We start from the raw sequence: 27,530 nt of genomic DNA, 5'->3' as shown, positions 1-27,530 counted from the left end.
TTTCTTTGGTCAATATGGGAGGTGGTCTCCTGAGTTTGATTAAGTTATCATCAGTATGAAGCCAAATTTGATTTACTCAGGTTTCTGGAGATACTGCTAAGGCTACACAAAGTACAAGGTCACTTTTAAAAGCCATCAATCTTCCTCCTACCCAAAGCACCAGGCAGGAACCTACTTTCCTTGCAGACCTCCTGTTTCACTGTCAAGCTCACTGTGCTTAATCAAGTCACAGAACTGCTCTCACATCAACAGGTTACAAGGTCAGGAGCAGCCTCTTAGCTTGCTGTGTAGAGGGAGGAGTAGGGGATATGAGACAGAGAAGCCCTTGTTCACAGGTGCTTATTTATCAATACCATCACTTTTGTTTCTACCTCAAGATGCCAAGCAGGAACAAATGAAAGCCTTCCTGTCAAGAAGGTATTACAAGGGATTGGCTCTAGCACTTTGGTAGCAAACTGAATGTGGCTCTCAGCTGGGTGGGGTTCATCTTTCTGCTGATCACTTGGGGATGTCTTCTACAGAGCAAGTGCTGGGCTGGACATCTTATTTCAAACAATTGCTTGCCACTATACAAAAAGTCCCTGGTTTGCTCATGGAGTGGTTTGTGTTGGATGTGGCTTTTATGTCATTGAGTCCACCTCCCCTGCAGTGCTAAGGGGCATTTCTAGCTGGATCTCATTGCTTAGAAAATAATATAATGACATGATATGAGTAGCAAGGGGTGACCCCCCCACCAGTCTGAGGCCCTTCTGTCCTCTGCCCCTTTCTCCCCCGCTGTGAAAGCTGCTCTCAAACTCCAGCCTCTCCTCAGACATCACCAGAGCATCAGCTCCCATCACAGAACCAATACTGAATGCATGCAGAAGGGAATGAGAAAAGTGTTACTTACATATACCATATGTGTTTCTGAATATGTTCTAGCTGCAAAGGAAAAGGAAAGAAGGAATTAGTGCTGGAAAACAGAAGAGGGAATTCCGCAAGCCATCCTTATTTCAGGTTCATTCAAGTAGACCCAAAGTCCCAGAGCTGGATCTCTGCAAACAACAGAACTTATGCTCATCCTCACCCACCACATGGATTGAAACTACAATTGAAGACATAAAGAACTGGGATCAAATGCCAGGAAAATGCTATGTACAAGGCTGCACAGGCAAGGGTTTGGGGGATGTAAGTTCTTCCTTTCCCAGGCCCTTCCCCTCTGTAACTGAACTGAAGGTAACAAACTGCTCCTTTCTGCATGTGCTTAACAGCTGGTTCTTTACACCTGAAGAACACTTCTGCTTTTGTTTGGGGGAAAACAGAGAGAGAAAGGAGAGGAAGCAGAACCAGGTTCTAACAGGTAATGTGAATAACCAAAAGAAATTGTGCCTGTGTGATGTGACCTTCTGCCAGCTGCACATCTCTCATTGCAATCTGAAGACCAAGCAGAGTAAGGTTCCACATCACAATGCTTGTGGCAGCACCTGAACACCAGACTGTGAGTTTCTTTTACTTCCCTCATTCCCATTTCACACAGAAGCATTTCAGTATGTAATGAAGGCCTGATCAAAGCTGAGCAGTGGCCTTCTCCACCTGTGGAAAGTAGATCCCAGCAAATGTGAGGCCATGACCACATTTTCCCCAAGCATGGGGAGAAAGGTCTCAGAGCACTGGAGCAGACTGCCCACAGAGGCTGTGGAGTCTCCTTCTCTGGAAACTTTCAAGCCCCATGTGGATGTGTTCCTGTGTGACCTGTGCTGGATTCTATGGTCCTGCTCTGGCAGGGGGCTTAGACTCAAAGATCTCCAGAGGTCTCTTCCAACCCCTAACATCCTGTGATCCTGTGAAAAGGAATTAATCCCCTTTTCCCAAGAGGAGGGAAAGTGTTGCCATCACATACTTCCAGCAGAACCTTCCTCATCTGGCATTGGATTTACTTTGAAACACCATCAAAGCAGAAAAGAACTTTCCATAGATGCCTGCCCTGGACAATATTTCTCCTACTTGTCAGGAAGCACCTTTGCAGGGGCAGGACAGTTGCACACACTCACTGCACACAGGCTGGTGCAACACACAGGTGAGAGCTGGAAGGAAACTCAAGTGCTCCCAGCTAGGAGATGCAATCACAGACCCATTAAACTGGTCAGGGAGAACGGTGACAGCTGTCCTGTTTATTGCTTTCCACTTCAATTCCAGGACAATGAAAATCAGAGAGGGGAATTAAAAAAAAATATAAAGAGAGGAATGGACAAAAGCCAAAATCTCAGAGAGTGGAAGTTTGCCTTGCAGTGAGGTGGGGGTCGGTCTCTTCTCCTTAGTCTCAGGTGTCAGAAGGAGAGGAAATGGCCTGAAATTGTGCCAGAGAAGATTTAGGTTGGAGATGAGGAAAAATTCCTTTGCTGCAAGAGTGGTCAGGGATTGGAACAGGCTGCCCAGGGAGGTGGTGGAGTCCCCACCCCTGCAGGTGTTGAGAAAAAACCATGTAGACATGACAGTTTGGGATGTGGTTTAATGTCATGGTGGGCAATGGTTGGGCTCAATGACCTTAGAGGTCTGTTCCAACTGAAACAACTCAAGATTCTGTGACTCTATGATTTCTTGATTCTATGAATGAGAGACCTCTGTGCTATGGAATGACAGCTCCATGTCTGAGAAACCAGGAAGATCTGAGGTGGGCTCTGCAGGAGATCAGTTTTTAAAGGGAGACAGGGCTTTTCCTAGACAAAAAGCCCAAGGGAACACATCTTAGTTCCCTAAGCATGACAGGGGGCTGAAAGGATCAGTGGGAGAGACTTAATGGCCTCTCTTAGACCAAGGACATTGTGACACTTGAACGTGTCCAGAGAAGGGCAACAAAGCTGGGGAGGAGTCTGGAGCACAGCCCTGTGAGGAGAGGCTGAGGGAGCTGGGGTTGCTTAGCCTGGAGAAGAGGAGGCTCAGGGGAGACCTTCTTGCTGTCTACAACTACCTGAAGGGAAGTTGTGGCCAGGAGGGGGTTGGTCTCTTGTCCCAGGCAACCAGCACCAGAACAAGAGGACACAGTCTCAAGCTGCACCAGGGGAGATTTAGTCTTAAGGTAAGAAGAAAGTTCTTCCCAGAAAGAGAGGCTGGCCATTGGAATGTGCTGCCCAGGGAGATGGTGGAGTCACTGTCCCTGGAAGTGTTTAAAACAAGACTGGATGAGGCACTTGGTGCCATGGTTTAGTTGATTAGATGGGTGATAGGTTGGACTCGATGATCTCAAAGGTCTTTTCCAACCTGGTTAATTCTGTGATTCTGTGACACCCTTATCTCCAGCTTAACTGGAGAGAAGATAGACATCTCCTAACAGCCTGGAAACTCAGCCCTCCTCCTCCTGGTTCTTTGCAAGCAGAGGTACAAACAGAGACTACAAGAAGAGCCTCTTCTGTGCAGTTCCCATGGGACAGGATTTGCGCATTGTTACCTATCAGGTCCCCGGTGCTGAGGGTCTGCTGAGGAGTGTGCTGTACCTCCTTTGCTTGGCAAAACCACCCTAGGAGATGCAGATCTCATTATTTCATGCACACCACACAGAGGGTCGGAGACATTAATGATTTCAGACAAGATGCAGATGATACAGCTAAGCGATGTCCAAGCCTCTTTCATGCTTGCTTCCCCCGCTGCATCTTCTGTCTCCATGGGTCACAGCATGCCTGTGAGATGCACAAATGCCATGGCAAAGCAGGCAACAGCACTTCAGTTTTTGACTCAGGGAGGGGGAAGAAAGGAAGGTCACCAGTCCATGTCTTAGTCACAGAACCTCTGGGCTCCTTCTGAGATGTCAAAGAGAAATCCCTTCTGTCCATCCCTGCTGCTCAGCCTCCTTCTGAAAGAGAAGCCCTGTAGCAACTTGATAGCTACAGCCAAAGAGCCACGAGAGCTCTCATGGCTGCTCTCTACCTACACATCTGCCACTCACTCCACATCAAACCCATGGCTGTGAAGCAGACTGGGGCAGCCCAGATGTGGGAAGCACTTCAGGAAAGCAGTTTCTGTTCCGACTCAGACGTCACTGCGCTGAAAGATGTCACTAGGAGCTTGCTCGCTGCTGCCAACATCTCCACTGCTTCTTTAAAGGTAATTAATTAATGCTTTGTTGCCTTTCCTCTGCATTCAAATGACAGGAGGGTTATGGGAGGGCGATTGGTTTTGACAAGGAGAAGTCTGTGCTTTTTGCTGTGCCGTGCAGGGGAGGCAGACACACAGTGGGAGCTAATCTCACTCCTCCTGCCCTCATTTGAACACAATCTTTAAATGCCTTTAAGTGACGAAGGCATTTAACAACCCTTCCCAGAGGGTTCTTCTTGCTGTTTGCTGATGACTTTGCCAAATTTAATGCCTTTTTAGGGAAGCTGTAAAAATGCTGCTTCCTAATATCTCCCAGGCACCGCAGGCAGCCGTCTGGTGACGCCATCGCCGGAACAACAAACCACGCTCACATCCCGTTGCAGATGCACACTCAGAGGAGAGGCTTCTGCAAGCTCCACTGCTGGAATGGGAGAGAGGGGGAATTCCTTTCTCCATGGACTTACCTAAAAATGCTTCCAATGTAGAATCATAGAATTGTTAGGGTTGGAAGGGACCTCAAGGATCAGCCAGTTCCAACCCCCCTGCCATGGGCAGAGACACCTCACACTAGGTCAGGTTGCCCAGAGCCACATCCAGCCTGGCCTTAAAAACTTCCAGGGATGGGGCTTAAACTGAAGTAGCATGAAGCAGCCCCTCACAGATGAGAGACCCCTCTGTGACACAGAGCTGTACAAGCTCATCAGAAGAAGAGGTCTCCTTCCCCAAGGAGCTCACGTCTGAATCCTAAGGCAGGGAACAACAGATGGAGACAGACAGGCAGATGGAAAACAAGACAGCGCTGTCTACATCCTCAGCACTGTTCTCAGCAGAGCCCTTGCCAAGCTTAAAAGTTCTGACCTGAAGAAAAAACTTTCTCTAAGTCTGGATATAGATGAGGGCTTCTGGGCTTGAACTCGTGTCAGATTTCAAACCTCCCTGTCCAGAAAGGGAACAGTCTGAGACCCATCTGTGCACTAAAGCAACCCACAGCTCAGATGAATCGTCTTAATTCAGAAGGTGCTCCCCTCTGAGCTTTAAACCTCCTGCACAATGACAAGATAGCTGAGTCTCCTGGCCAATGGATTCAGGCTGGCACTGAAAACAGCCATTTTTGGTAACACCACTATCTGTGTCAGTAGCAGCAGATGTAATACAGCAGCCTCCAGGGACCTTTACAAGGGCAAGGTGTCACTGTGCTGTATGTGCAGTGCATGAACACACTGTGTGGTGGGGGCTGGAAGGGACCTCTGCAGATCATCCAGTCCAACTTCCCTGCTAAAGCAGGGCACCCACAGCAGCTTGCCCAGGATGAAAATGTGCAGGTGGGTCTGGAACCTCTCCAAACAATGAGACTCCACAACCTGCCTGGGCAGCCTGCTCCAGGGCTCTGTCACCCTCACACCAAAGAAGCTCAGATGGAACCTCCTGGGTTCTCTCCCTGGGCACCACTGACAAGAGTCTGGCCCCACCCTCTTGCTCCCCATCCTTCAGCTCTTGCTGAGCATTGAGCAGATCCCATCTCAGGCTGCCCTTCTCCAGGCTCAACAGCCCCAGGGCTCTCAGCCTTTCCTCCTCACAGAGATGCTCCAGGCCCCTCAGCAGCTTTGCAGCCTCTGATGGATTCTCTCCAGTAGTTCCCTGTCTTTCTTGAACTGGGGAGCCCAGAACTGGACACAGTGCTCCAGATGTGTCCTGACTAGGGCAGAGTAGACTGGGAGGAGAACCTCCCTCATCCTGCTGGACATACTCTTCTTAATGCATCCTAGGAAACAATTGGTCTTCGTGGCCACACGAGCACTTTGCTGGCTCCTGGTGATCTTGTTGTCCACCAGCACTCCCAGGTCTTTCTCTGTGGAGCTGCTTCCCAGCAGGTCAACCTCTCACCTGTGCTGGTGCAGGGATTATTCTTCCCCAGCTGCAGAACTCTACACCTGCTCTTGCTGAACTTGATAATGTTCCTTCCCACCAGCTCTCCAGCCTGCCCAGGTGCCTCTGAAAGGCAGCACAGCTGACACAGTGGTGTCAGCTACTCCTGCCAGTTCTGTATCATAGACCCTTGGCAGCCAAAAGCTCAGAGCCTAAATACATCAGCTGAACAACTCCCTCTGCTCTACAGGTGGGGAAGTGAGATAATGTCAGTGCTGTGACAGACACCATAAGACCTTGCAGAAAAAAGAAGAAGGGATCAGTGAGGTTTTTAACATCCTTCAGATGCTGTGCTCTGGTGTTAGAACAGAACAGAACAGAATAGAATAGAATAGAATAGAATAGAATAGAATAGAATAGAATAGAATAGAATAGAATAGAATAGAATAGAATTAACCAGGTTGGAAAAGACCTCAGAGATCATCAAGTCCAACCTATCACCCAACACCATCTAATCAACTAAACCATGGCACCAAGTCCAATCTCCCCTTGAACACCTCCAGGGACGGCGACTCCACAACCTCCCTGGGCAGCACATCCCAATGACGAATGACTCAGTGAAGAACTTTTTCCTCACCTCCAGCCTACACCTCCCCTGGTGCAGCTTGAGACTGTGTCCTCTTGTTCTGGTGCTGGTTGCCTGGGAGAAGAGCCCAACCCCTACCTGGCTACAACGTCCCTTCAGGGAGTTGTAGACAGCAAGGTCTGCCCTGAGCCTCCTCTTCTGCAGGCTAAGCAACCCCAGCTCCTTCAGCCTCTCCTCACAGGGCTATGCTCCAGACCCCTCCCCAGTTTTGTTGTCCTTCTCTGGACACCTTCCAGCAACTCAACATCTTTCCTGAACCGAGGGGCCCAGACCATGGTGAGCATGAACAGTACTCCACTAAGACAGAACCAAGTCTTCTTTCCAGACAAGAATGACAGACAAAGGAAGGTGATGCCTGTTTCTAAAGGCAGGAAAGGGCCAGCAGCACTAGCTGGGAGTACCCTGCTCTCCATTAACCCTCTCAAGCTCAAACACTGAAGCTGAATGATGAGAGCCAAACATGAGCACTAGCTCTGGTTTGTGTGGAGCATTTCAACAGATGGGCTGGGGAAGGTGTGGGTGTGCTGTGAAATGGCAGTTACTGCAGGGAGGGAAATGCAGTTGGGTGGAAAGGAAAAGAGACACAAACCAAAGGAAGGGACAAAGCAGAGAGGAGAAGGGAAAAACACTAGGAAAAGAAAAAATATCTCTAGTGACCTTATATTTCACTGTATTTTTCTGCTGAGCAAATGAGCAGTGATGGCAACAGCTACAGCTGTAACTTACTGTCCCCAAGTCACAATTTCACTCAGGCCTTTGTATAAATACCACATCGATTCAAGTGAGAGCTTTTCTAGGAACACAGAGAGGCTTCCAAATATTTATACCCTATTTTTTTCCTCTCTTCCCCCCCCTCCCAGGACATTGCTAAAAGAGAATTCAGATCTCTCCCCTAAATGAACTCTACATTCCCAGCTCCTGTGTAGTAAACAAAAGAGCTCCTTCTGCAACCCGCACGCTGACGGCATGGGAGTGTAACAGCAGCAGGGACAGCAAAGCAGAGCCCCTCAAATAATGAAAAGGGGATTGCAGCTAACAACAAAGAGCTAGCCTTTTCTTCCTCCCAGCTCTCAGCTCCTGAATAAGTCCTGGTTCAAACTCCTATTCACAATTCACTGCTCAGTGCTTGTCAATAACCATCAGAGCTGGGTTGTTGGGTTTTGTTATTTCCCCCCCCCAGCCTCCCTAAGGAAATAAGAGCTTAATTTTGATCAAGAAAAGGATGGGGGGAAGGAGCTGTCACTCTGAGGCCTTGATTTACCTGAGCCTGTTTGCTGTCTTGTGTCTGCCCTTTCTCTGCTGTATTGCACAGTGCAAAATATTTAGGGGCTCTGCTCTGTGGCAAAACTCAGCACAAAGTGAAGAAGGTCTAAGCTCTGCTCTCTCGTGCACTCAAACCATCAGCATGAAGATGTTGGGGGGGGGGAAGTAAATCAAGAGAAAACCTGGTATGTCTCCATTACATAAGGGAAATTAAGCTAGAGAGGGACTTGGTGACTTTCTTATTCATGAAGAACAACTGTCTTATGTCTTGGGGTACAGCCCTAACCTCAGGCAGTGCTCTGGCCATGAAAATCACAGAATCACAGAGTGTTAGGGGTTGGAAGGGACCTCAAAAGATCATCCAGTCTAACCCCCCCTGCCAGATCAGGATCACCTAGAACAGATCACACAGGAACACATCCAGGCAGGGTTTGAATATCTCCAGAGATGGAGACTCCACAACCCACCTGGGCAGCCTGTTCCAGGGTTCCATCATCCTCACAGGGAAAAAATTATCCCTCCTGTTTCCATGGAACTTCCTATGCCTCAGCTTCCACTATTGCCCCTTGTGCTGGCATTGGGCATCACCCAGCAGAGCCTGGCTCCAGCCTCTGGGCACTCATCCTGCACATCTTAATGAATATGAACAAGTTCACCTCTCAGGCTCCTTCTCTCCAAGCTACAGAGCCCTCAGCTCCCTCAGCTGACAGTGAAAGATGTTCCACTCCCCTAGTAATTTTTTGGGTTCTGCCCTGGACTCTTCAAGCAGTTCCCTGAGGTCTTTCCTGAACTGAGGGGCCCAGACCTGGACACAATACTCCAGATGCAGCCTCACCAGGGCAGAGCAGAAAAGAAAAGAGAAGAAAAAACACTTGGAAAACATTATTCCTTTAGAAAGGCCTGTTGAATTACTTCAGAATTTTGGTTTGTATAGAATAGAATAGAATAGAATAGAATAGAATAGAACAGAATAGAATAGAATAGAATAGAATAGAATTACCCGGGTTGGAAAAGACCTTTGAGATCACTGAGTCCAACCTATCTTCTTTTTTCCCCACTCAGTGCTACTTCTGCACTGCAAATGTGGTGGTTACTGGGTTTGCAAAGGCAGGGGCACTAGCAGGAAGAACTTGTCACCTACATCACCAAACAGAGCATGACCTGGTTTTGGAATGACTGGAAAGAAAACCCAGCTGCAGCTGTCAGGTAACACTGTGAAGGGAGCTGTGAAGGGAGCTCCGGTTTGGTTCTGAGCAGCCAGGTGCCTGCATCCCCAGAGCACCCCAGCAGCTGGCACAGACTGATGCTGCTGTTCCCAATCACAGCAGGAGAGGCCAAGCAGTGATCTGAGAGTTTATTTATAAATATTTTAGCAGACTGGAGAACCAGGAGGAGTTTAAAATTTACATTTCTTTATACATACTCCCACTCAGAATCTGTGAGCTCAGTAAATCTGGATGAAATCATCCCCACAGCCTGACAATAGGATTCACAAGGGCAATGCACCCATGCAGGCAGACGCCTCCACTGACAAGCAGAGCACTCTGGCTTCCCAAAATTGAGTTTGATCCTGGACTTATTTTTAAACTCCCCAAACATTAATGCAGTGTTAATGAAGGAGACGATCACGACAGAGTGCTCACCCTTGCAGGGGCTCTGTTGTAGTGATGGGATGTGCCCTAGAGGTAAAGGCTCAGTGCCAGGCTCCAGAGGCTTACCTGCTAGGCATAAATAACATGACTTCTACTCACAGAATCATAGAATTGTCAGGGTTGGAAGGGACCTCAAGGATCATGTAGTTCCACCCCTCCTGCCATGGGCAGGGACACCTCACACTAGACCACATTGCTCACAGCCATATCCAGCCTGGCCTTAAAAACCTCCAAGCATGAGGCTTCCTCCACCTCCCTGGGCAACCTGTGCCAGTCTCTCACCTCCCTCATGGGGAAGAATTTCTTCCTAATATCCAATCTGAATCTATCCATTTCTAGTTTTGTTCCCTTCCCCCTAGTTCTCTCACCTGACACCCTAAAAAGTCCCTCCCCAGCTTTCTGGTAGCCTCCTTCAGATACTGGAAGGCCACAATAAGGTCTCCTCGGAGCCTGACAGCCCCAAAGGTGCTCAGGACCACAGGGCACAAGGTGAAAATGCTGTTTGGAAGATGCTTGCTGTGAAGGCTGATTGAGGGTCAAGGAGAGCAGGTGCAGGGCAGAATTCAATGCAGGTAGTGTGGCATGAGGTGAGAACGCATCATTTTGGTCAGAAAAGTAAGAAAAGGGTACTCTCTTTAAGAGGACACAGTCTCAAGCTGTGCCAGGGGAGGTGTAGGCTGGATGTGAGGAAGAAATTCTTCCCAGAATGAGAGATTGGCCATTGGAATGTGCTGCCCAGGGAGGTGGTGGAGTCACCATCCCTGGAGGTATTTAAAATAAGACTGGATGAAGCATTAAGAGCCATGATTTAGTTGATTAGATGGTGCTGGGTGATAGGTTGGACTTGATGATCTCAAAGGTCTTTTCCAACCTGCTTGATTCTGTATTCTGTAATTCTGTAGGAGAGCTTTAACAGGAGAGCACTACAAGGGTTTGTAGTGATAGAACCAGGGGCAATGCATTGAAGATGTAAAAAGATAGATTTAGACTGGATATTAAGAAGAAATTCTTTACAGTGAGGGTGGTGAGACACTGGAACAAGTTGCCCAGGGAAGTTGTGAATGCCCCCTTATTGAAGGTGTTCAAAGCCAGGTTGTATGAGGCCTTGAGCAGCCTGGGCTAGTGGAAGGTGTCCCTACCCATGGTAGGGATGTTGGAAGTAGCTGACCTTTAAGGTCCCTTCCAACCCAAACCATTCTAGGATTCTATGAAATTAACAGTCCTAACAGCTTTGACTTTCCAACAGTTGTATCACAGAATCCTAGAATGGTTTGGGTTGAAAAGGACCTTAAAGATCATCTAGTTTCCACTCCCCTACTATGGGCAGGGACACCTCCCACTAGCCCAGGCTGCTCAAGGCGCTGTCCAATCTATTCTTCAGCACTTGCAGGGAGGGTGCAATGTCCCTGATAAACTGCTGTACTAGCCAGAAGAGGCAGGATATCCTAATGGGTCAGGAACACTGTGATGATGTTGTGAAGGATTCCTAATAATCATCCACTGTTACTTATGAAGGAGAATTATGAGGCTAGAGAAGAGACATGAGGCAATCTACCCTCATGATCATAGGATTATAGGATGTTAGGGGTTGGAAGGGACCTCTGAAGATCATCAAGTCAAACCCCACAGCCAGAGCAGGATGATAGGGTCCAGGACAGGTCACACAGGAGTGCATCCAGATGGGTCTTGAGAAAGCAGCTGACTTCAGAGAGACTCCACCAGCTCTACTCATTCTGTGCTCAGGAGGAGACACACAAAATCCAGCTGGGTTTCACTTCAGTTACTCAGGCACAACTGCAGCAAGGTGGTAAAGGCAGCCTTGCTCCCACAACTGCACCTCCTTACCGTGAGCCGTTTCGAGGCGTCCACTTCAATCATCCCCCGCAGCAGGTTCTGGCAGTCCGGGGGGATGAAGTGTGGCATGTGGAACACCCCACGCTTCACCTTCTCCAGCAGCTGCCTCAAGTTGTCGTCATCGAAAGGCAGGGCACCCTGCAGCCACGGGACAGAGCAGGGGAGGCGGGGAGAGAGGGTCCAGAGGGGATTGGAGGGGGGGGGCAGAAGGAGAAAAACCAGGATAAAGGTGGTGAGAGAATGGAAAAGGGTGAGTCAGCTCCTAATGAATTGTTATAATGAGTGGAAAAAACCTTTGCATCCATTGGAAATAAATAACGATGTGTTTTCTCCTGCACAGAAAACACAATTGAGGACTTGCTGTTGTTGTTGTTGTTGCTGTATTAGAGCTTTAATGAGCAGACAACTACCAGTCCAAGGTGCAATACAAAATATGAAATTGCCTTTGCAGGCAAATTCAGCAAAGATGCATGGATTCACTTAAATTCAGCTCAAGCTTTTGATCTGCTGGTATTCCTCCTGGGCATACTTTCACAGCAGCAATGTTTGTCATCTCCTTATTTTTAATCTTCCTGAGACACATTTATTGCAGACACTGAAAAGGAGGTGAACAGCGTTTGAGAGGCTTTCAGGAAGGGCCGGCCTCTGTCTGCTGGAGAGGTGAAATGACACAGCTGAAAGCAACCTGACCCATCATTAGCCTTTGGAAGCTGCAGAGGTTCTACCTGTTTAATCCCCTCCATCCAGTTCCCATGCTGTGGTCAGGTCATCAGTTCCTGGGGCTCCCCTACCGTGGCTCGCTTACATGAATGGCTGGAGGTTTGGGGTTGGTTGGTTTTTAGCTTGAAATGACATTCTGAATAGATCATCAGCTCGCCACAAAAAGCAGCAAAAGACCTCTCCTTGCTGCAAGGACAAAAAAGGGGTAAAAAAGCAGTCTGAAATCTTGAGGAGAACTCCCCTGACTGAAGCTGATACCCTTTTAGAGCAAGTCTGCACCTTCCTAGATGTTCTCACTTCCTCCTTTCACCGCCACAGTCTAGGAGGTGCCGAGCTTCCTTCATTTCCAGGATGGCTGTGGGAAGCTGCAAGCTGTCAGCTGCTGTGATAATGAAGCTTTAAGTTGTCACTCCTGGCACTGCTCTTACTACAGCGAGTGGTGCATCTGTATACGTGATCCTGTGCCTGTGGTTGAGAGAGACCAGCAGCTCCACTTAGAGAAGCCTCTGAAATCCCACCTCATGGCAGCTGCTCCTGGACACCAGTTACTCCCTGTCTTCTGTCACCCACCTCCTGAGTTTTCTCTTCTCTTTTATCCTAACCATTCTAGACTAAAAGGAAAATCAATCCTCATGGTTCAGTACTTTGGCTAACACAATTTAAGTCATGAAGTCAGCGAGGCTGCTTTGCGGCGTTTCCTGAAGGTAGCAACTCCAGCTCTTTTATTACTACCACCTGCTACTGCAGCTTGAGAGGTTTGTAGGGTTTGTCCTGACATAATTAACTGGAGAGCTCCACACTCCCCATCAGTAATAGACTTATTGCAGTCGTTTTGCAGGCTCATGTATCTATGTAGGAAGAGAGATGAAGATGCAGCAAGAGAGAGAGAGAGAGAGAGACCAAATCTTGACAGAGAATCCCCCTGCAAATGAGAAGCCTGCTCTCACATCTTGACACAGCCCCTCTTCTGTTCTCACAAATTCAAGAAGTTGTATTAAGAGCTCGTTGTGCAGCTCTGTTTTATCAACCATGAAAATAGCTGCTCGGGAGCAATAGATGACCAGGTGCTATCCAGTGAGAGTTAAAATTCTTCCATCATATCAGCAAGCTAAAGCTTCAGAAATGTCAGTGAACTGTAATGACTGAAAAAAACCCAACCCAACAAAACACCAAAACAGCAGGACTGGTGAAGGTGAATTAAAGCCTTCCACTAGGATTGCTTCCAGGTATTTTGATTTGGGCCATTAAAAACGTGATCAGTGTGGGTTGGAAACAAAAGCCCTCTCAAACTTTCAGGGATTTCAAACAAAACCAAGGGGCAGAATTGAACTCTGAGCCTTGTAGAAGCTCTTTGGTCAGGACAAAAATGTAAGTGAGGTGATCAGGTTTGCTAACAAATGTACAAGGGCATCGAAGCCTGAATGCAGGTTTGTCGTCTGATAGGAAATGACAATCTGAACCATGAAGAAGAATTTAACACACACACACACACACACACACATAAAATCTCTTCTCATGTACTGCTGTGTTGAATCTGCACATGGGGCATGCATGCATGGACACAAGCCATACTTGCTTGCATTATACTATGGGAATTGATAGTAAATGCCAAGCCCACCTGCCCTCAGCTGGACATCCAGTTCTTCTAAGTTCAGGGCTATCCCCATTACCACTGCAAGTCAGAAGCAGCTCCACAGAGAACCGCAACTTTGATCAGCAGAGGGCTAAAAGTTCTAAGATGCCACACTGTGAATGCTAAAGCAAGCATTCCTGAGCCAGATGGAAACTAATTTCAACTTGGTACTACTGGCTCAGTTTTGTACTCCCAAACGTACCAAATTAAAACGTGGCTCAGCACTTGTGCGGAGCAGAGACGTGCTCAAATGCTGCTTCTGAAACGCACTGATGCATGCAGCAGGAGAAGCCAAGCACTTCCCAAAGCCTGCCACATTTTGATCCTGTGAAGAACAGCTTCTGGGACCCTTTCTGTATCCTGGAGCTGTAACCCCAAGCATCCTTTGCAGCCACCGACCGCTGCTGCGGCGTCACAGCACAGCCGGGAGCGTTTCTGCAGCCAAGCTTTTGATGCTTGGCTGTGCTCTCCTGGGCAGGGCAGCTGCGTTTCAGAGCAGCAGCGAAACCTTCCTGGCGCTTTGCCTTCGGGGACCGATGTGGAAGGAAGAGGAAAGGATGCAACTGAGAGAGACAAAAATAGGGGAGCTCAAAACACCTCAACTGCACATGATGTCACTGGAAGCGCCATTACACGCAGCAGCATTTGGGGAGCTGTCTTTTCTTGCTCAGGGAGAGCACAAGGAAGATGACTCACCACTAGCAACGCAAACAAAATGACTCCGCAGCTCCAGACGTCTGCTTTCCTCCCGTCGTATTTTTCTCCCTGCACAGCAACGACACAGAGGTTCAAAAGACTGCTCACTAGGAAATGAATTAATTACCCTTGAAGAACAAGAGAGGAGAGGAGAGGAAGGGAAACCCCCACCTTCCGATTCCACCACCTGCCTCCCAAGGCGGCCTCCCCAGCTAGGACACCATGACACAACCCAGGCAGGGAACTTTTATGAGTGCTGGCTTGCAGTCGTATCGGGAGGCAGGAATGGTGAAACCCTCACCAATGATTAGCCCTTCAACAGTGTCAGAGGTGCATTAAGGCTGTTCAGAAAGGTGATTTTCCCTTCCCTGGTTCTTCAGGGAGCTTGCACCAGTCATATTATTTGTGAACTCATCACATGTGAACTCGTCATGAACAGGACTCCTCTGGTGGCTTCCTGCTTGGCTCTACATTAAAGATGTGCTTTAAAAGAAGGGAATATTGGCCACTGAAATCTTGGATGCTTCTTTTCAGAGGGCAAAAGGAGAGCAGAGAGAAAGGACAGCTCATATTATTTAATGGAAAGCAACATGACTGACAGCCAGCCCCAGCTCTCCTACTGAAATGACAGCTACATCTGAGATGCGAAAGTGTAGGGGACTGCATCCCTTGGGTGCAAAGATCAAGTTAAAGGAGGCTGCTGTGTTCCTGTCTGATCACACAGCATGGAGGGGACTGAGAGGATAACACACAACCACCTCCCTAACATGGCTGATGTGGCTTGATTCAGGGCCGAGCCGACCAAACCTTGGTGTTCTCTCTGGTGCTGTCTGCTTGGACAGGTTTCCTGCACGGGGAGGGGGCTGTGTGCTGGCAACAAGTGGCACTAAAAAATGTAGCTTTACATACTGATGTTCACCAACTTACCCGGATGACTTCAGGGCAAGCATAATGTGGTGATCTGAAACACAAAAGACAGCCAAATGAGAATGCAGCAGCCTGGTATTCATGGATCATGTGCATTTCCATTCTCTTTAGTAGAACCACAACTGCCTTGCTTATGCAATGTGCAAACCCAGCACTCCTCTCCTTACCTTGATGCAAACACACTTCCAAGAACCTCAGAAAACAGACAAGGATTAAAATAACTCCAAATTGCATGACATTACTATGATTGTTTTTAAAAGTGAGGAAGGGAGACAAGATCAGGCACAGTCTGTGACCATACAGAGTCCCAGCCCTCCGATCCCAGCCTTTAACTCAGGTTTCATAGAACCCTAGAATGGTTTGGGTTGGAAGGGACCTCAAAGATCATCTAGTTTCAACTCTCCTGCCATGGGGAGCAACGTAGAGCACGTTGCTCAAGGCCTCATCCAACCTGGCCTTGGACACCTCCAGGGAGATGGCATTCCCCATGTCCCTGGGTAACCTGCTCCAGTGTCTCCCCACCCTCACTGGCAGGAATTTCTTCCTAATCACCAATCTGAATCTGCCCTCCTCAACCTTAAATCCATTCCCTCTCATGACATTACTGCAAGCCCTTGTAGAAAGTCCCTTCCTTGCTTTCTTGTAAGCCCCCTTCAGGTACTGGAAGGCTGCTTTAAGGTCCCCCTGGAGCCTTCTTTTCTCCAGGCTGCCCAGCCCTAAACAGAAGGAGAGCCCACGAAGGGTTGCTTTTTAATAAAGCAAACCAAAAGAAAAGACAGGATAGTATTTCCAGACCAGACACACACATTCCTAACCCACATCTTGCATCTCTTCTGCTAAGACTGCTCTCAGTTACTCCAGTGGCCATAAAAGCTGCTGCCAGACAACTTGGACGTGTGATTCTTTTTCTCTTTTAATCCCCTTCCTCCCCCTCCCCAAACCAAAAAGATGGACAGCAGCACTATTACCCAGGGAGTTAATATATTCTTTTCACATCCTTCCACCCATATATCTCTGGCTGGATTCCTGGCTGGGAACAGTTAATTACTTCAACTTGCCAGGTGATCATTTTAATTCCTCAAGATCAGGGCCCCGGCTATTTATTTTATAGCCGTCATTAAAGCAACCTGACAAGCCAAAGAGATGCAAACTGAGACCTGTGTGCAAATCATCCCATTGTTCATACTGACACCTCCCAGCGGTCCCCCAGCCCATCTTCATCTCTGCATTTGTTTCTGGTGACAAAGGCAATCAAGGGCTGGGCAATACCCTGTCTCCCAAAGTAATGAGCAGAACGGCAGCAGGGTGAGGGTAGCTTTGTGCTGGGATGCTCCCTGGTTGCCCAGTGAGACAGCCCATTAATTGGATTTCCATACACACTACACTTACCTTATGGCAAAATATTGTCCCGTGGGCATGGAATGCCCTGATTTGGGATCACAGCTTTTGGCAGGCCGGGATAATAAACCCAGAGTACATGTGGGGCCGCAGCTACCTTGCCAGCAAAGCTTAAGCGAGGAGAGCTGATCCCACACTGACTTCAGGAAAGGTGGAATCATAGAATCCTAGAATCAATAAGGTTGGAAAAGACCTCAAAGATCATCAAGTCCAACCTGTCACCCAACACCTCATGACTACTAAACCATGGCTCCAAGTGCCACATCCAATCCCCGCTTGAGCACCTCCAGGGGTGGTGACTCCACCACCTCCCTGGGCAGCACATTCCAATGGCTAACAACTCTCTCTGGGAAGACTTTCTCATCACCTTGAGCCTAAACCTCCCTGTGTCCTCTTGTTCTGTTGCTGGTTGCTGGGAGAAGAGACCCTGAGCCTCTTCTTCTCCAGGCTAAGCAACCCCAGCTCCCTCAGCCTCTCCTTACAGGGCTGTGCTCGAGGCCTCTCCCCAGCCTCATTGCCCTTCTCTGGACACATGCAAGAGTCTCAATGTCCTTCTTAAATTGAGGGGCCCAGAACTGGACACAGGACTCAAGGTGTGGCCTAACCAGTGCTGAGTACAGGGCACAATGACTTCCCTATTCCTGCCTGCCACACCATTCCTGATACAGGCCAGGATGCCATTGGCCCTCTTGGCCACCTGGGCACACTGCTGGCTTGTGTTCAGCTGCTGTCAATCTGTACCCCCAGGTTCCTTTCTGCCTGGCTGCTCTCCAGCCACTCTGACCCCAGCCTGTAGCTCTGCATGGGGTTGTTGTGGCCAAAGTGCAGCACCCAGCACTTGGACTTATTAAATGCCATCCTGTTGGACTCTGCCCATCTGTCCAGCCAGTCAAGGTCCTTCTGGAGAGCCCTTCTACCCTCTAACAGATCAACATCTGCTCCCAACTTGATGCCATCTGCAAATTTACTGATGACTGACTCAATGCCCTCATCCAGATCATTAATGAAGATATTAAAGAGGATGGGGCCCAGCACTGATCCCTGGGGCACACCACTGGTGACTGGCTGCCAGCTGGATGTGGCACCATTCACCACCACTCTCTGGGCTTGGCCCTCCAGCCAGTTCCTAACCCAGAAGTTTAGTACCATATTTAATACTCCCCCACTGAAGAGGTTATTATGGGTATTCCAACCTGGTCTACCTGCTCAGTAAGGATCCCAAGTGTCTTAATTTAGATTGAATCTGAAAAACCTTTATTTGAGAGTCAGATAATGAAAAGTAGAGCTGGCCAGAGCTGGCCCTTGGGAGACCCAAAAATATGGGCTTGTCCCTAGTGAGTAGGACAGACTACCTGGGCTCAGCAACAGAACAAGAGGACACGGTCTCAAGCTGTGCAAGGGGAAGGTTAGGCTTGATCTTAGAAAAAACTCTTCACAGACAGAGAGATTGCCCATTGGGATGGGCTGCCCAGGGAGGAGGTGGGGTTGATGTCCCTGGAAGTGCTTAAGAAGAGCCTGGATGAGGCACTCAGTGCCATGGTCTGGTTGATTAGTTAGGGTTGGGTGACTGGTTGGACTTGATGATCTTGGAGGTCTCATCCAACCTGGCTGATTCTGTGATTCTCTTGGCTGCCCTGTCACTGGCATGGACAAGGCTCCTTAACATTTTCACAAGCTTCAGCTGGCCACAGCTTGAAAGAAGAACCTCACCACCAGTCTACTCATGACCAAAACAAGAGCAAGGCCACCACACCATCCACACCTCACTAAGGTTTGTATGGCTGAATTCACTGGAATTTGCATGAGGCTTTAACCTTCAAGGGCAAAAGCTTCCAGAGTAACATGGAATTTCTTGAGGGATGGAGCCTCAACTACCTCCACAAGGAGTGAGATGGCAACAACCATGAAATAAAGCTAAAGCAATGCCAATAAGATTGTTGCTTCTTGACTGATCTGGGCTGATCTGGGTGGCTTGTAGCATCTTGCCACAAGTGGAGAGAAAATAAGGTCAGAGTGAGGCACTGAATTGCTTAATATTATGTGTGTGTTCCCAACCCTGCTTTGTTCCCTGTGAATGTACTTCTTCACAGCAACCCAACAGCCACTCCACAACTGCTCTTTTTTACACCTCAAAGCCCTGGAATGGGCTGCCCAGGGAGGTGGTGGAGTCACCATCACTGGAGGTGTTTAGGAAGAGACTGGATGGGGTGCTTGGTGCCATGGTTTAGTTGATTAGATGGTGCTGGGTGATAGGTTGGACTCGATGATCGCAAAGGTCTCTTCCAACCTGGTTAATTCTAATTCTAATTCTAATTCTAAACCACCAAACAGCCATGTCACTGGATTCATACATCATTTTACAGGCTGAATTACTCTTGGGAGAATGCTTGACCAGTGGGTGTGGGGTTTGTTCATATCATAAGAAGAATGTAGAGTGTCCAGGCCATCCTTCAGGCACACACAAACGAGAACTGAGGAGCAGGAGCAGAACTGGGACTGGACAAGCACTATCTCTAGAGCTAGATTGCTCAGACAGAACAGGGAAAGGGGGCAGTATGGCAAAGAGGGCAGTACAGGGGCTGTGGGGAAGCTAATACAACTAGAACTGGGGAAAAAAACCTGGCAGCAAAAATAGGAATTAGATCTGGTCATGGACATTCACTCAGTTTAGTCACCTCAGGATAGAAAGACCAGTTCTAACATGTTCTGTATAACTGAGTCACATCAGGTTGATTGGAAAACACAGCAGGGGGTAAGAAAGGAGTGAAGACACAATCTAGGTAACTGCTGAGCTCCTGTCACTTGGTGTGTCTGAGTTCCTCGCTGCTGCATGCATTTTAGCTTCTGCCAGGCACGATGCTACCATTGCCTTTGCTGGAGTCACAAAGACTCACACCACATTAAGTGGCTTCCACAGGTGGTGTCTGTGGGTGAGCTAGGAACTGAAACCTGACCTCTCACATCCTGCACAGTGTCCTGTAGAGTTCAGTATCATCCTTCAGCACAATCCTTTTTGGGTGGCCATGTCACCTGAGGTGCACTGGAAGAGACAGGATCTCCCTTGGCAGAGCACTTCTGAGTTTGCTTTTGTAGGTGATGACCCCAACAAAGATTCCAGAGCTGCAATGCAGCCACCCTGAGAGCTTCCTTTAATATCTTTATCGATGATCTGGATGAGGGGAGTGAGTCCATCATCAGTATGTTTGCAGATGACACCAAGCTGGGGGCAGGAGTTAGAGGGTAGGAGAGCTCTGCAGAGGGACCTTGACAGGCTGGACAATGGGCAGAGTCCACGGGCATGAGACTGAACACATCTAAGTGCAGGGTTCTATAAATTGGCCAGAACAACCCCATGCAGTGCTACAGGCTGGGGTCAGGGTGGCTGGAGAGTGGCCAGGCAGAGAGGGACCTGGAGGTACTGGTTGATAGTAGGCTGAACATGAGCCAGCAGTGTGCCCAGGAGGCCAAGAAGGCCAGTGGCATCCTGGCCTGTGTCAGCAATAGTGGTGCCATGGTTTATTTGATTAGATGGTGTTGGATGACAGGTTAGACTCAATGATCTCAAAGAGCTCTTCCAAACCTGGTTTATCCTATCCTATCCTATCCTATCCTATCCTATCCTATCCTATCCTATCCTATTCTATTCCTCTGCTACCATCCCTGAAAAGAAGAACCCCAGACAGGTATGTACCTACTTGTGTGCCCCACTAGAAAATGCACTTAGAGCATGGACCTTCCTGAAGTCAGCTGGGACACAGTGGAATCTGCTAGGGCTCTGCAAGGCTCCACTGACATTCTGCTAAACTCTAGGAGAATGGGTGGAGAAGATGCTATAAGAAATCCTTTGAACAGGTTGGATTGATTCAATCATTCAACAGCTTCCCTGCAGCTGCCCAGAGAGCACAGGTTTCTGGCACAGCCACTCTGAATTCCTGCCAGCACACACCAGCTAGGTATCTGCAGCATTATCTCGGCTAACAGCTCTAAAAGGGAGATTCTGGCCAGCCAGAATCCATAGAAAAGTCATTTCCATGCTGTCAATCATGGAACCACTTCAAGTGCTTTAAAGAGAAAACTCAAATTTAATCAGAAAAATCTATTTCTCCTTCTAGAGAGTAATGAATATTTCTGTGCCTCTTATCACTAATTATTCACCATGTGTGTGTCAAGAGCAACATCCCCTGCCTCTTCCCCCTCGGCCACCTCCTCCTCCTTCAGCTGCATCCCTGTGCAGCCAGAGCCACAGTCTGCCCTTGATAGCAAATAAATATATCACTCAGCAAGAGCAAGAAGCAGTCGCTGCCCGTGGGCGCTGCAGCACAGAAAGCACTGATGCTGGCAGTGTTGATTTCCAGGGTGATGTGGATTTCCCCAGGCTAGTCTGCCTGGGCTCTCTGGATGGTCATACACAGCCCTGGCTCTAGGACACAGTAATCTTAAGGATCTTGGGGGTCTTTAGCAAAAGCATTTATGTGGGATGTGAGGTCTTTTCCAAGCTTATTGATTCCATGATTCTATGATTTCGACCAGAGGAGATAAGCCAGAGTGCAATAGTGAAATCCAGGAGAGGCCAGGACAGGTAAGGCAGGAACTCACAGAGCAATGCAATATCCTTAATGTATCTGCCCTGAATTTCATCTGGGAAAATAGGAAGCTTCAAACTAGAGAAGAGTGGATTTAGATTGGATGTTAGCAACAAGTTCTTTACCATGAGGGTGGTGGAACACTTGAACAAGTTACCCAGGGAGGTGGTTGGGGCCCCATCCCTAGAGATACTCAAGGGGAGGCTGGACAGGGCTCTGGGCAGCCTGATCTAGTTGAGGATGTCCCTGCTGACTGCAGAGGGGTTGGACTGGATGACCTTTGGAGGTCCCTTGCAACCCAGACTGTTCTGTGAGTCTATGATTCTATGCAAGTCATTCTTGACCTGTGCACACCAAGGTCTGGTGCAGCTACAGCAGATCTGAGACACACAGGACACCTCTGAAGAGGTGCAGATGTGATGTGATGTGCCTGTGACCTGCAGGTCTCACTGTGCAGGCAGGAGGGACCTGCACTGTGCACACACAAGCCAAGTGGCTGTGTGTGCTCTATCTGGGAATCCACAGTGACTGCTTTTCCAGAGAAGCAGCTGGTTGATCGATAAGCAGAGGGAAAGCTGGGTTCCCAGGTCCCATCAAAGATGAGTGTACTTGATCCCATGCCTTAAGATGCTACTATTTGGGGAATAAGAAAAGCTTCTTGAGGCCTCACAGCTGGAGGCAGGGTTTCTGCAGCAAGGGAGGAATGAGAAGCCTCCTTCCTTCTGCTTTTCTTATGCATGAAGGCACTTTGATGCAGGAGTCTGTAGAGGTGCCCTGAAGTCCTCCCATGTGTGGCTGGTTTTGCTGTTGCTGGGATGCTGGAGTCTCTGTCCCAAGTTAACAGCTATCCTCAGGCTGGCTTTCAGAGACAGTCACTACCCACTGGTGCAAAAGGCTGCCTGTGCCTTCCCCCCATCCTGGGTAGCAAAGGGCTGAGATGAAGTGGAACACCAGAGGAGCAAAAAAACAGATGAAGGGAATTCTTCAGGAGAAGGACAGATGTTAGAGCATCCTGAGTGGGGAAGGTGACAGGCACAGATCAGAGGGAACAGTGAGAGAGGGAGAGACTGAAGAAAGGCTTCCAGCAGCAGCAGGTAGTTAGGGCTGCAGTGAAGGCAGTAGCTGTAGGTGAGGCTGTAATTAAGGTAGTAGCTGTAGTGCTATTTGGCCATTAAAGCTTTAACTCAGTCATTTAGCTTTGGATGAGAAAACTCAGCATCTTGCCCTCAGCCATCTTACAGCTGTTTACTCCTCCAGTGCTATTACTTTTGGGGGGAGAGGGGTGGAATCTGCAAATCAGTTCTTTAATTAATGTATCAGTTCAAGCTATTAAGACTTGGAACCTGTAAGAGACCTTGGTTTAAAAAATAGGAATCAGAGCCCTGTATTAGCAGTGCAAAGTCCAGTATTCAGGAGATAAAATAAAGACTGAAGGTGCTACACTGTGCTCTGTGGGTCTGTCAGGGTGGGATGGCTGTCTTCAAGGCCTCTGCTTCAAGTTGGAAAGTCTAGAGCAATGTGAGGGAAATCAGTGTCAGGAAGGGCAAAGCTCTCGTGGTACAGGCAGCTGATCGACACCCTAGAGAATCAAACTCTCCCTGCCACAGAATCCTTCTGTGAAGGGAAACAAAAAGGTGCTTTAAACTGAGATGTTGACAGGTAATTAGGAGTTGCAGGTTCTCCAGTTTTCCAACCCACAGTGTGACACATCCCAGCATTGCTCTAGAACATTCAGCAGCACGTGGAGCAGCAGCCTGGGTTGGTTGGTGCTTTGCCTTCCCAGTGCCCCATCACCAAGCACTGAGCATTCCGAGGTCTTAGGCCCCAGAGCTTCCAACTGCACACTCCACAGTGCTCCATGATTTGGAGTTTCAGTCTGCAGACCCACAATGTCCTCATATACATGGAGCTAACCAGACCAGTGTGGCAAACAGGACATGAAACCGGTGTCACTGGTGTTTGTGAAGCCAAGGTGCTAGGATGAAAATCCTACCTGGCATTCACAGCAAGGCTCTGGAAGGCAGCGAGCAGAAATAATGAACCAGCCCAGAAAATGGAGAATGAAGGGAAACACAGCATTAAATAGCTCTTTACTCAAAAACCTCACACCAGCCAAACATCAAATGAGGCACAGATTTGGTGGGAAAACTTGTCCAGGCTGGTAATTAATGGCCAGATCCTAACAGTGCAAGGGCTAAGCTGATGAGCAGCACATCTTAAGCTCTCAGTGCTTGGCTTTGCAGACTTGAAGCTCTTTTAACACACCTTGGGATGCACTGCAGGTGAAGCTGGTGTTAATGGTTATGAATGAGGTTGTCTGGCATTTCCCTTTATAGCCCTCTTTTTAAGCTGCCTTTGACTCACCAGCAATTGAACAACTTAACAACAGCTTTCCTTGCTTTGTGTCTGCCTCACACTGCTTTGTGTGTGCAGGCACCTTCCTATGGGGCAAAACATTTCATAGAATCATAGAATCACCAAGGCTGGAAAAGACCTCAAAGATCATCAAGTCCAACCTGTCACCCAACACCTCATGACTACTAGACCTTGGCACCAAGTGCCATGTTCAACGCCCCCTTGAACAGCGGCAGGGATGGTGACTCCACCACCTCCCTGGGCAGCACATTCCAATGGTGAATGACTCTCTCTGGGAAGAACTTTCTCCTCACCTCGAGTCTAAACTTCCCCTGGCACAGCTTGAGACTGTGTCCTCTTGTTCTGGTGCTGCTTGCCTGGGAGAAGAGACCAACTCCCTCCTGGCTACAACCTCCCTTCAGGGAATTGTAGACAGCAATGAGGTCACCCCTGAGCCTCCTCTTCTCCAGGCTAATCAACCCCAGCTCCCTCAGCCTCTCCTCGTAGGGCTTATGCTCGAGGCTTCTCCCCAGCCTCATTGCCCTTCTCTGGACACCTTCCAGTGTCTCAATGTCCTTCTTAAACTGAGGAGCCCCGAACTGGACACAGGACTTAAGGTGTGGCCTAACCAGTGCTGAGTACAGGGGCAGAATGACTTCCCTGCTCCTGCTGGCCACACTATTCTTGATGCAGGCCAGGATGCCATTGGCCTTCTTGGCCACCTGGGCACACTGCTGGCTCATGTTCAGCATGCATTTTGGACAACATAGAATCATAGAATTGTCAGGGTTGGAAGTGACCTCAAGGATCATCCAGTTCCAACCCTCTTCCATGGGCAGGGACACCTCACACTAGACCACATTGCTCAGAGCCACATCCAGCCTGGCCTTAAAAACCTCCAGGGATGAGGCTTCCACCACCTCCCTGGGCAACCTGTTCCACTACCCTCACCACCCTCCTGGGCAACAACTTCTTCCTAACATCCAACCTGAATCTACCCAGTTCTAGTTTTGTTCCATTCCCCCCAGTCCCATTACTCCCTGACACCCTAAAGTCCCTCCCCAGCTTTCTGGTAGCCTCCTCCAGATACTGGAAGGCCACAATGAGCTCTCCTTGGAGCCTTCTCTTCTCCAGACTGAACAGCCCCAACTCCCTCAGTCTATCCTCATAGCAGAGCAGCTCCAGCTGCAAGTGCACACTGGTGGCTCATGTTGAGCTTCTCATCCTTATGTACACATCTATGATAAAGGACAAAAAGGATAGAATCATAGAATTACAGCATTGTTTTGGTTGGGAAAGACCTCTGAGATCATCAAGTCCAACTGACAACTCAACTGATAGATTCAGGCAATCTGTAGGGCTGCAGATTGTGGCCAGAAATTGCTGGGGAGAGCTGAGAGCAGAAGAATTGTTTGTGCTGGGGTGCTGGAAGTTGCTGTTTCCCTCCATTATGCTACCAAGAAGTGCAAGCCTTTCTTCTCCCCCTCAATATGAACAGCAGCACCAGCATCCTTCCCACATGCAGATGGCTTTCTGGATCAGGCCAGGGTGTCCCTATGGATGTAACTGGATAGCAGGGGACTGTGGTGATCAGTCTGTGGTGCTGTCAGCAGTGGTGTCTCGGAACCAACTGCCCCTGCAGAATCACAGAACTATTCAGGGGGTGGAGCACCTCTCCTCCAAGAACAGGCTGAGGGAGCTGGGATTGTTCAGCCTGCAGAAGAGAAGGCTCCAGGGAGACCTTAGAGAAGCCTTCCAGTACTTGAAGGGAGCCTACAAGAAGGCTGCAGAGGGACTGTTTGCAAAGGCCTGCAGTGACAGGATGAGGGGCAATGGTTTGAAATCGAGGAGACTTAGGCTGGATGTTAGGAGGAAGTGCTCTACCATGAGGATAGCTGAACACTGCAACAGGTTGCTCAGGGAGGTAGTTGAGACCCCATCCTTGAAGATATTCAAAGTCAGGCTTGACAGGGCTCTGGGCAGCCTGATCTAGTGGAGGATGTCCCTGCTCACTGCAGGGAGGTTGGACTGGGTGACCTTTGGAGGTCACTTCCAACCCAAACCATTCTATGATTCTATGGAAAAGACTTTTCAGCTCCTCCAGTCCAACCATTCTGTAACTGCCAAGTCTGGTGCTAAACCATGTCCCTCAGCACCACATCTCTGCAGCTCTTAAACACCTCCAGGGATGGGAATTCAACAGAGACTGGGTCTGGTGCTGAAGTGAGCTACAGCTTTGTCAGCTCTGTCCTAGCTCTTGGTTGGGACAGAGTGATTTGGAAGCAGGCAGCACAGACCAGCACTGCTGCAGGTTCTTGGTCACCTGGCAGCCTGCAGCACTTTCCACCCAGGAGGACTCAGTACTTTGAAACTGTAAGGAGTGAAATGCAGGGAAGTGAAGAGATGGCAAAAATGTACTTTGCCAGGGTTCTGTAAGAGCAATGGGGAATTAGGAAGGATCTTTACAAGCTCCCAAGAACTGTAACCCAACAGAGTGCTCTTTCAATCCTTCCTCTTAGCCACAAGCCTTCTTAGCTCAGGAAAAGGGAACAATTGTGGTCCAGGGAATTCCCCAACCCCTCCTACCTTCCCAAGGCTCCTACAGAAATGTCTGCAATTTATGTTCAGAGCAACCTGGGCTCTGCAAAGACTTGCTGAGATGGAGAGCTGATGCAGAGGAAGGCAATGCATCTTGTCCAAGACCACCCTGAGTGCCTTCAGCAGAGACAGAAATCAAGCTCAGATCACCTGGGTCTCAGCCCTGAGGTTCAGCTGTAAGGCACTCACTCTTCTTGTCCAGTGACAACTCAGGATGGATTGGAGAGTATCTACCACTCATAAACACTGTGAGGCAGCACAGTGGGAAGAATCACTGTGGAAAGAGATAGAGGAGTGTCTCTGCATGCCATCACCTGGGTAGGAAAAAGCTGAAGAGATCTAACAGATGCAGCAGCCTACCTTGTCTGCTCTCTGCTCACAGACCTCCCTTGCTCCTGGAAGGCTGCAGAGGCTCACTGTGTTACTTAGGCATTTCAAGGACCATGACACTGCCTTGCTCTGTGATCTTCTTCCCCTCAAGGGTCTAAAGACAAACTACAGCTCATTCCTCTGCAGGCTTTGTGCCATATGACTGCCAGTGATGGGCATTAATGACAGTTTGCCAGTGACAAGTTAGGTCAATGAGACATCAAGTCTCATCCTTACCTCTTTCTCCTACACAAACACAACTGGATTGATCTTTTATTGTTTTCTCCAGGTAGTCACCAGTGCTCCAAAGAAACATGCAGATGTAAGGAGCAGCTCCCAGAAACCATTGACTGAGGTGTGCAGTGCAGCTCTGTGATTACCTTCTTAAGGCCTGAGACGTATCTCAGGAGAGAACGTCTTGCTCTCTACAGCTCCCCAAACGAGGGCTGGAGCCAGGTTGGGGGCAGTCTCTTCAGTGATAGCAAAGAGGAAATGGCCAGGGAAGATTTAGGCTGGACATAAGGAACAGTTGATTCCCCAGAAGGGTCTTCAAACCCTGGAACAGGCTGGCCAGAGCAGTGGTGGGGTCCCCTTTGTTGACTTGCTGGAAGGTGTCTCACAAAGTTGGTGAGGGGTCTGGAGCACAGCCCTTCTGAGGAGAGGCTGAAGGAGTTGGGGTTGCTTAGCCTGGAGAAGAGGGGGCTCAGGGGAGACCTTCTTGCTGTCTACAACTCCCTAAAGGGAGGTTGTAGCCAGGTGAGGGTTGGTCTCTTCTCCCAGGCAACCAGCACCAGAACAAGAGGACACAGTCTCAAGCTGTGCCAGGGGAGGTTTAGGCTGGATGTTAGGAAGAAATTCTTCACAGAGAGAGTGATTGCCCATTGGAATGTGCTGCCCAGGGA

The 27,530-nt window shown here is 48.9% G+C and overlaps 1 protein-coding gene across 10 annotated transcripts in view; it reads right to left on the bottom strand.

The window, feature by feature from the left end:
• The window catches only part of BRSK2 (BR serine/threonine kinase 2), a 432,580-nt gene that overhangs the window by 71,757 nt on the left and 333,293 nt on the right, over positions 1 to 27,530 (bottom strand). For all 10 annotated transcript variants that reach the window (XM_054171633.1, XM_054171641.1, XM_054171642.1 and 7 more), the window contains exons 6-9: positions 15,326 to 15,359; positions 14,399 to 14,467; positions 11,341 to 11,487; positions 890 to 921 (exon numbers count right to left, since the gene is read on the bottom strand). In XM_054171633.1, coding sequence (XP_054027608.1) covers positions 890 to 921; positions 11,341 to 11,487; positions 14,399 to 14,467; positions 15,326 to 15,359 — 282 coding nt within the window. The remainder of the gene's footprint in view (positions 1 to 889; positions 922 to 11,340; positions 11,488 to 14,398; positions 14,468 to 15,325; positions 15,360 to 27,530) is intronic.

The sequence above is a fragment of the Dryobates pubescens genome, chromosome 22 (assembly GCF_014839835.1).
Source record: "Dryobates pubescens isolate bDryPub1 chromosome 22, bDryPub1.pri, whole genome shotgun sequence".
NCBI classification, from domain to species: Eukaryota; Metazoa; Chordata; class Aves; order Piciformes; family Picidae; genus Dryobates; species Dryobates pubescens.
The sequence above is the reverse complement of the archived record's forward strand: the minus strand, read 5'-3'. Positions and strand labels throughout refer to the sequence as shown.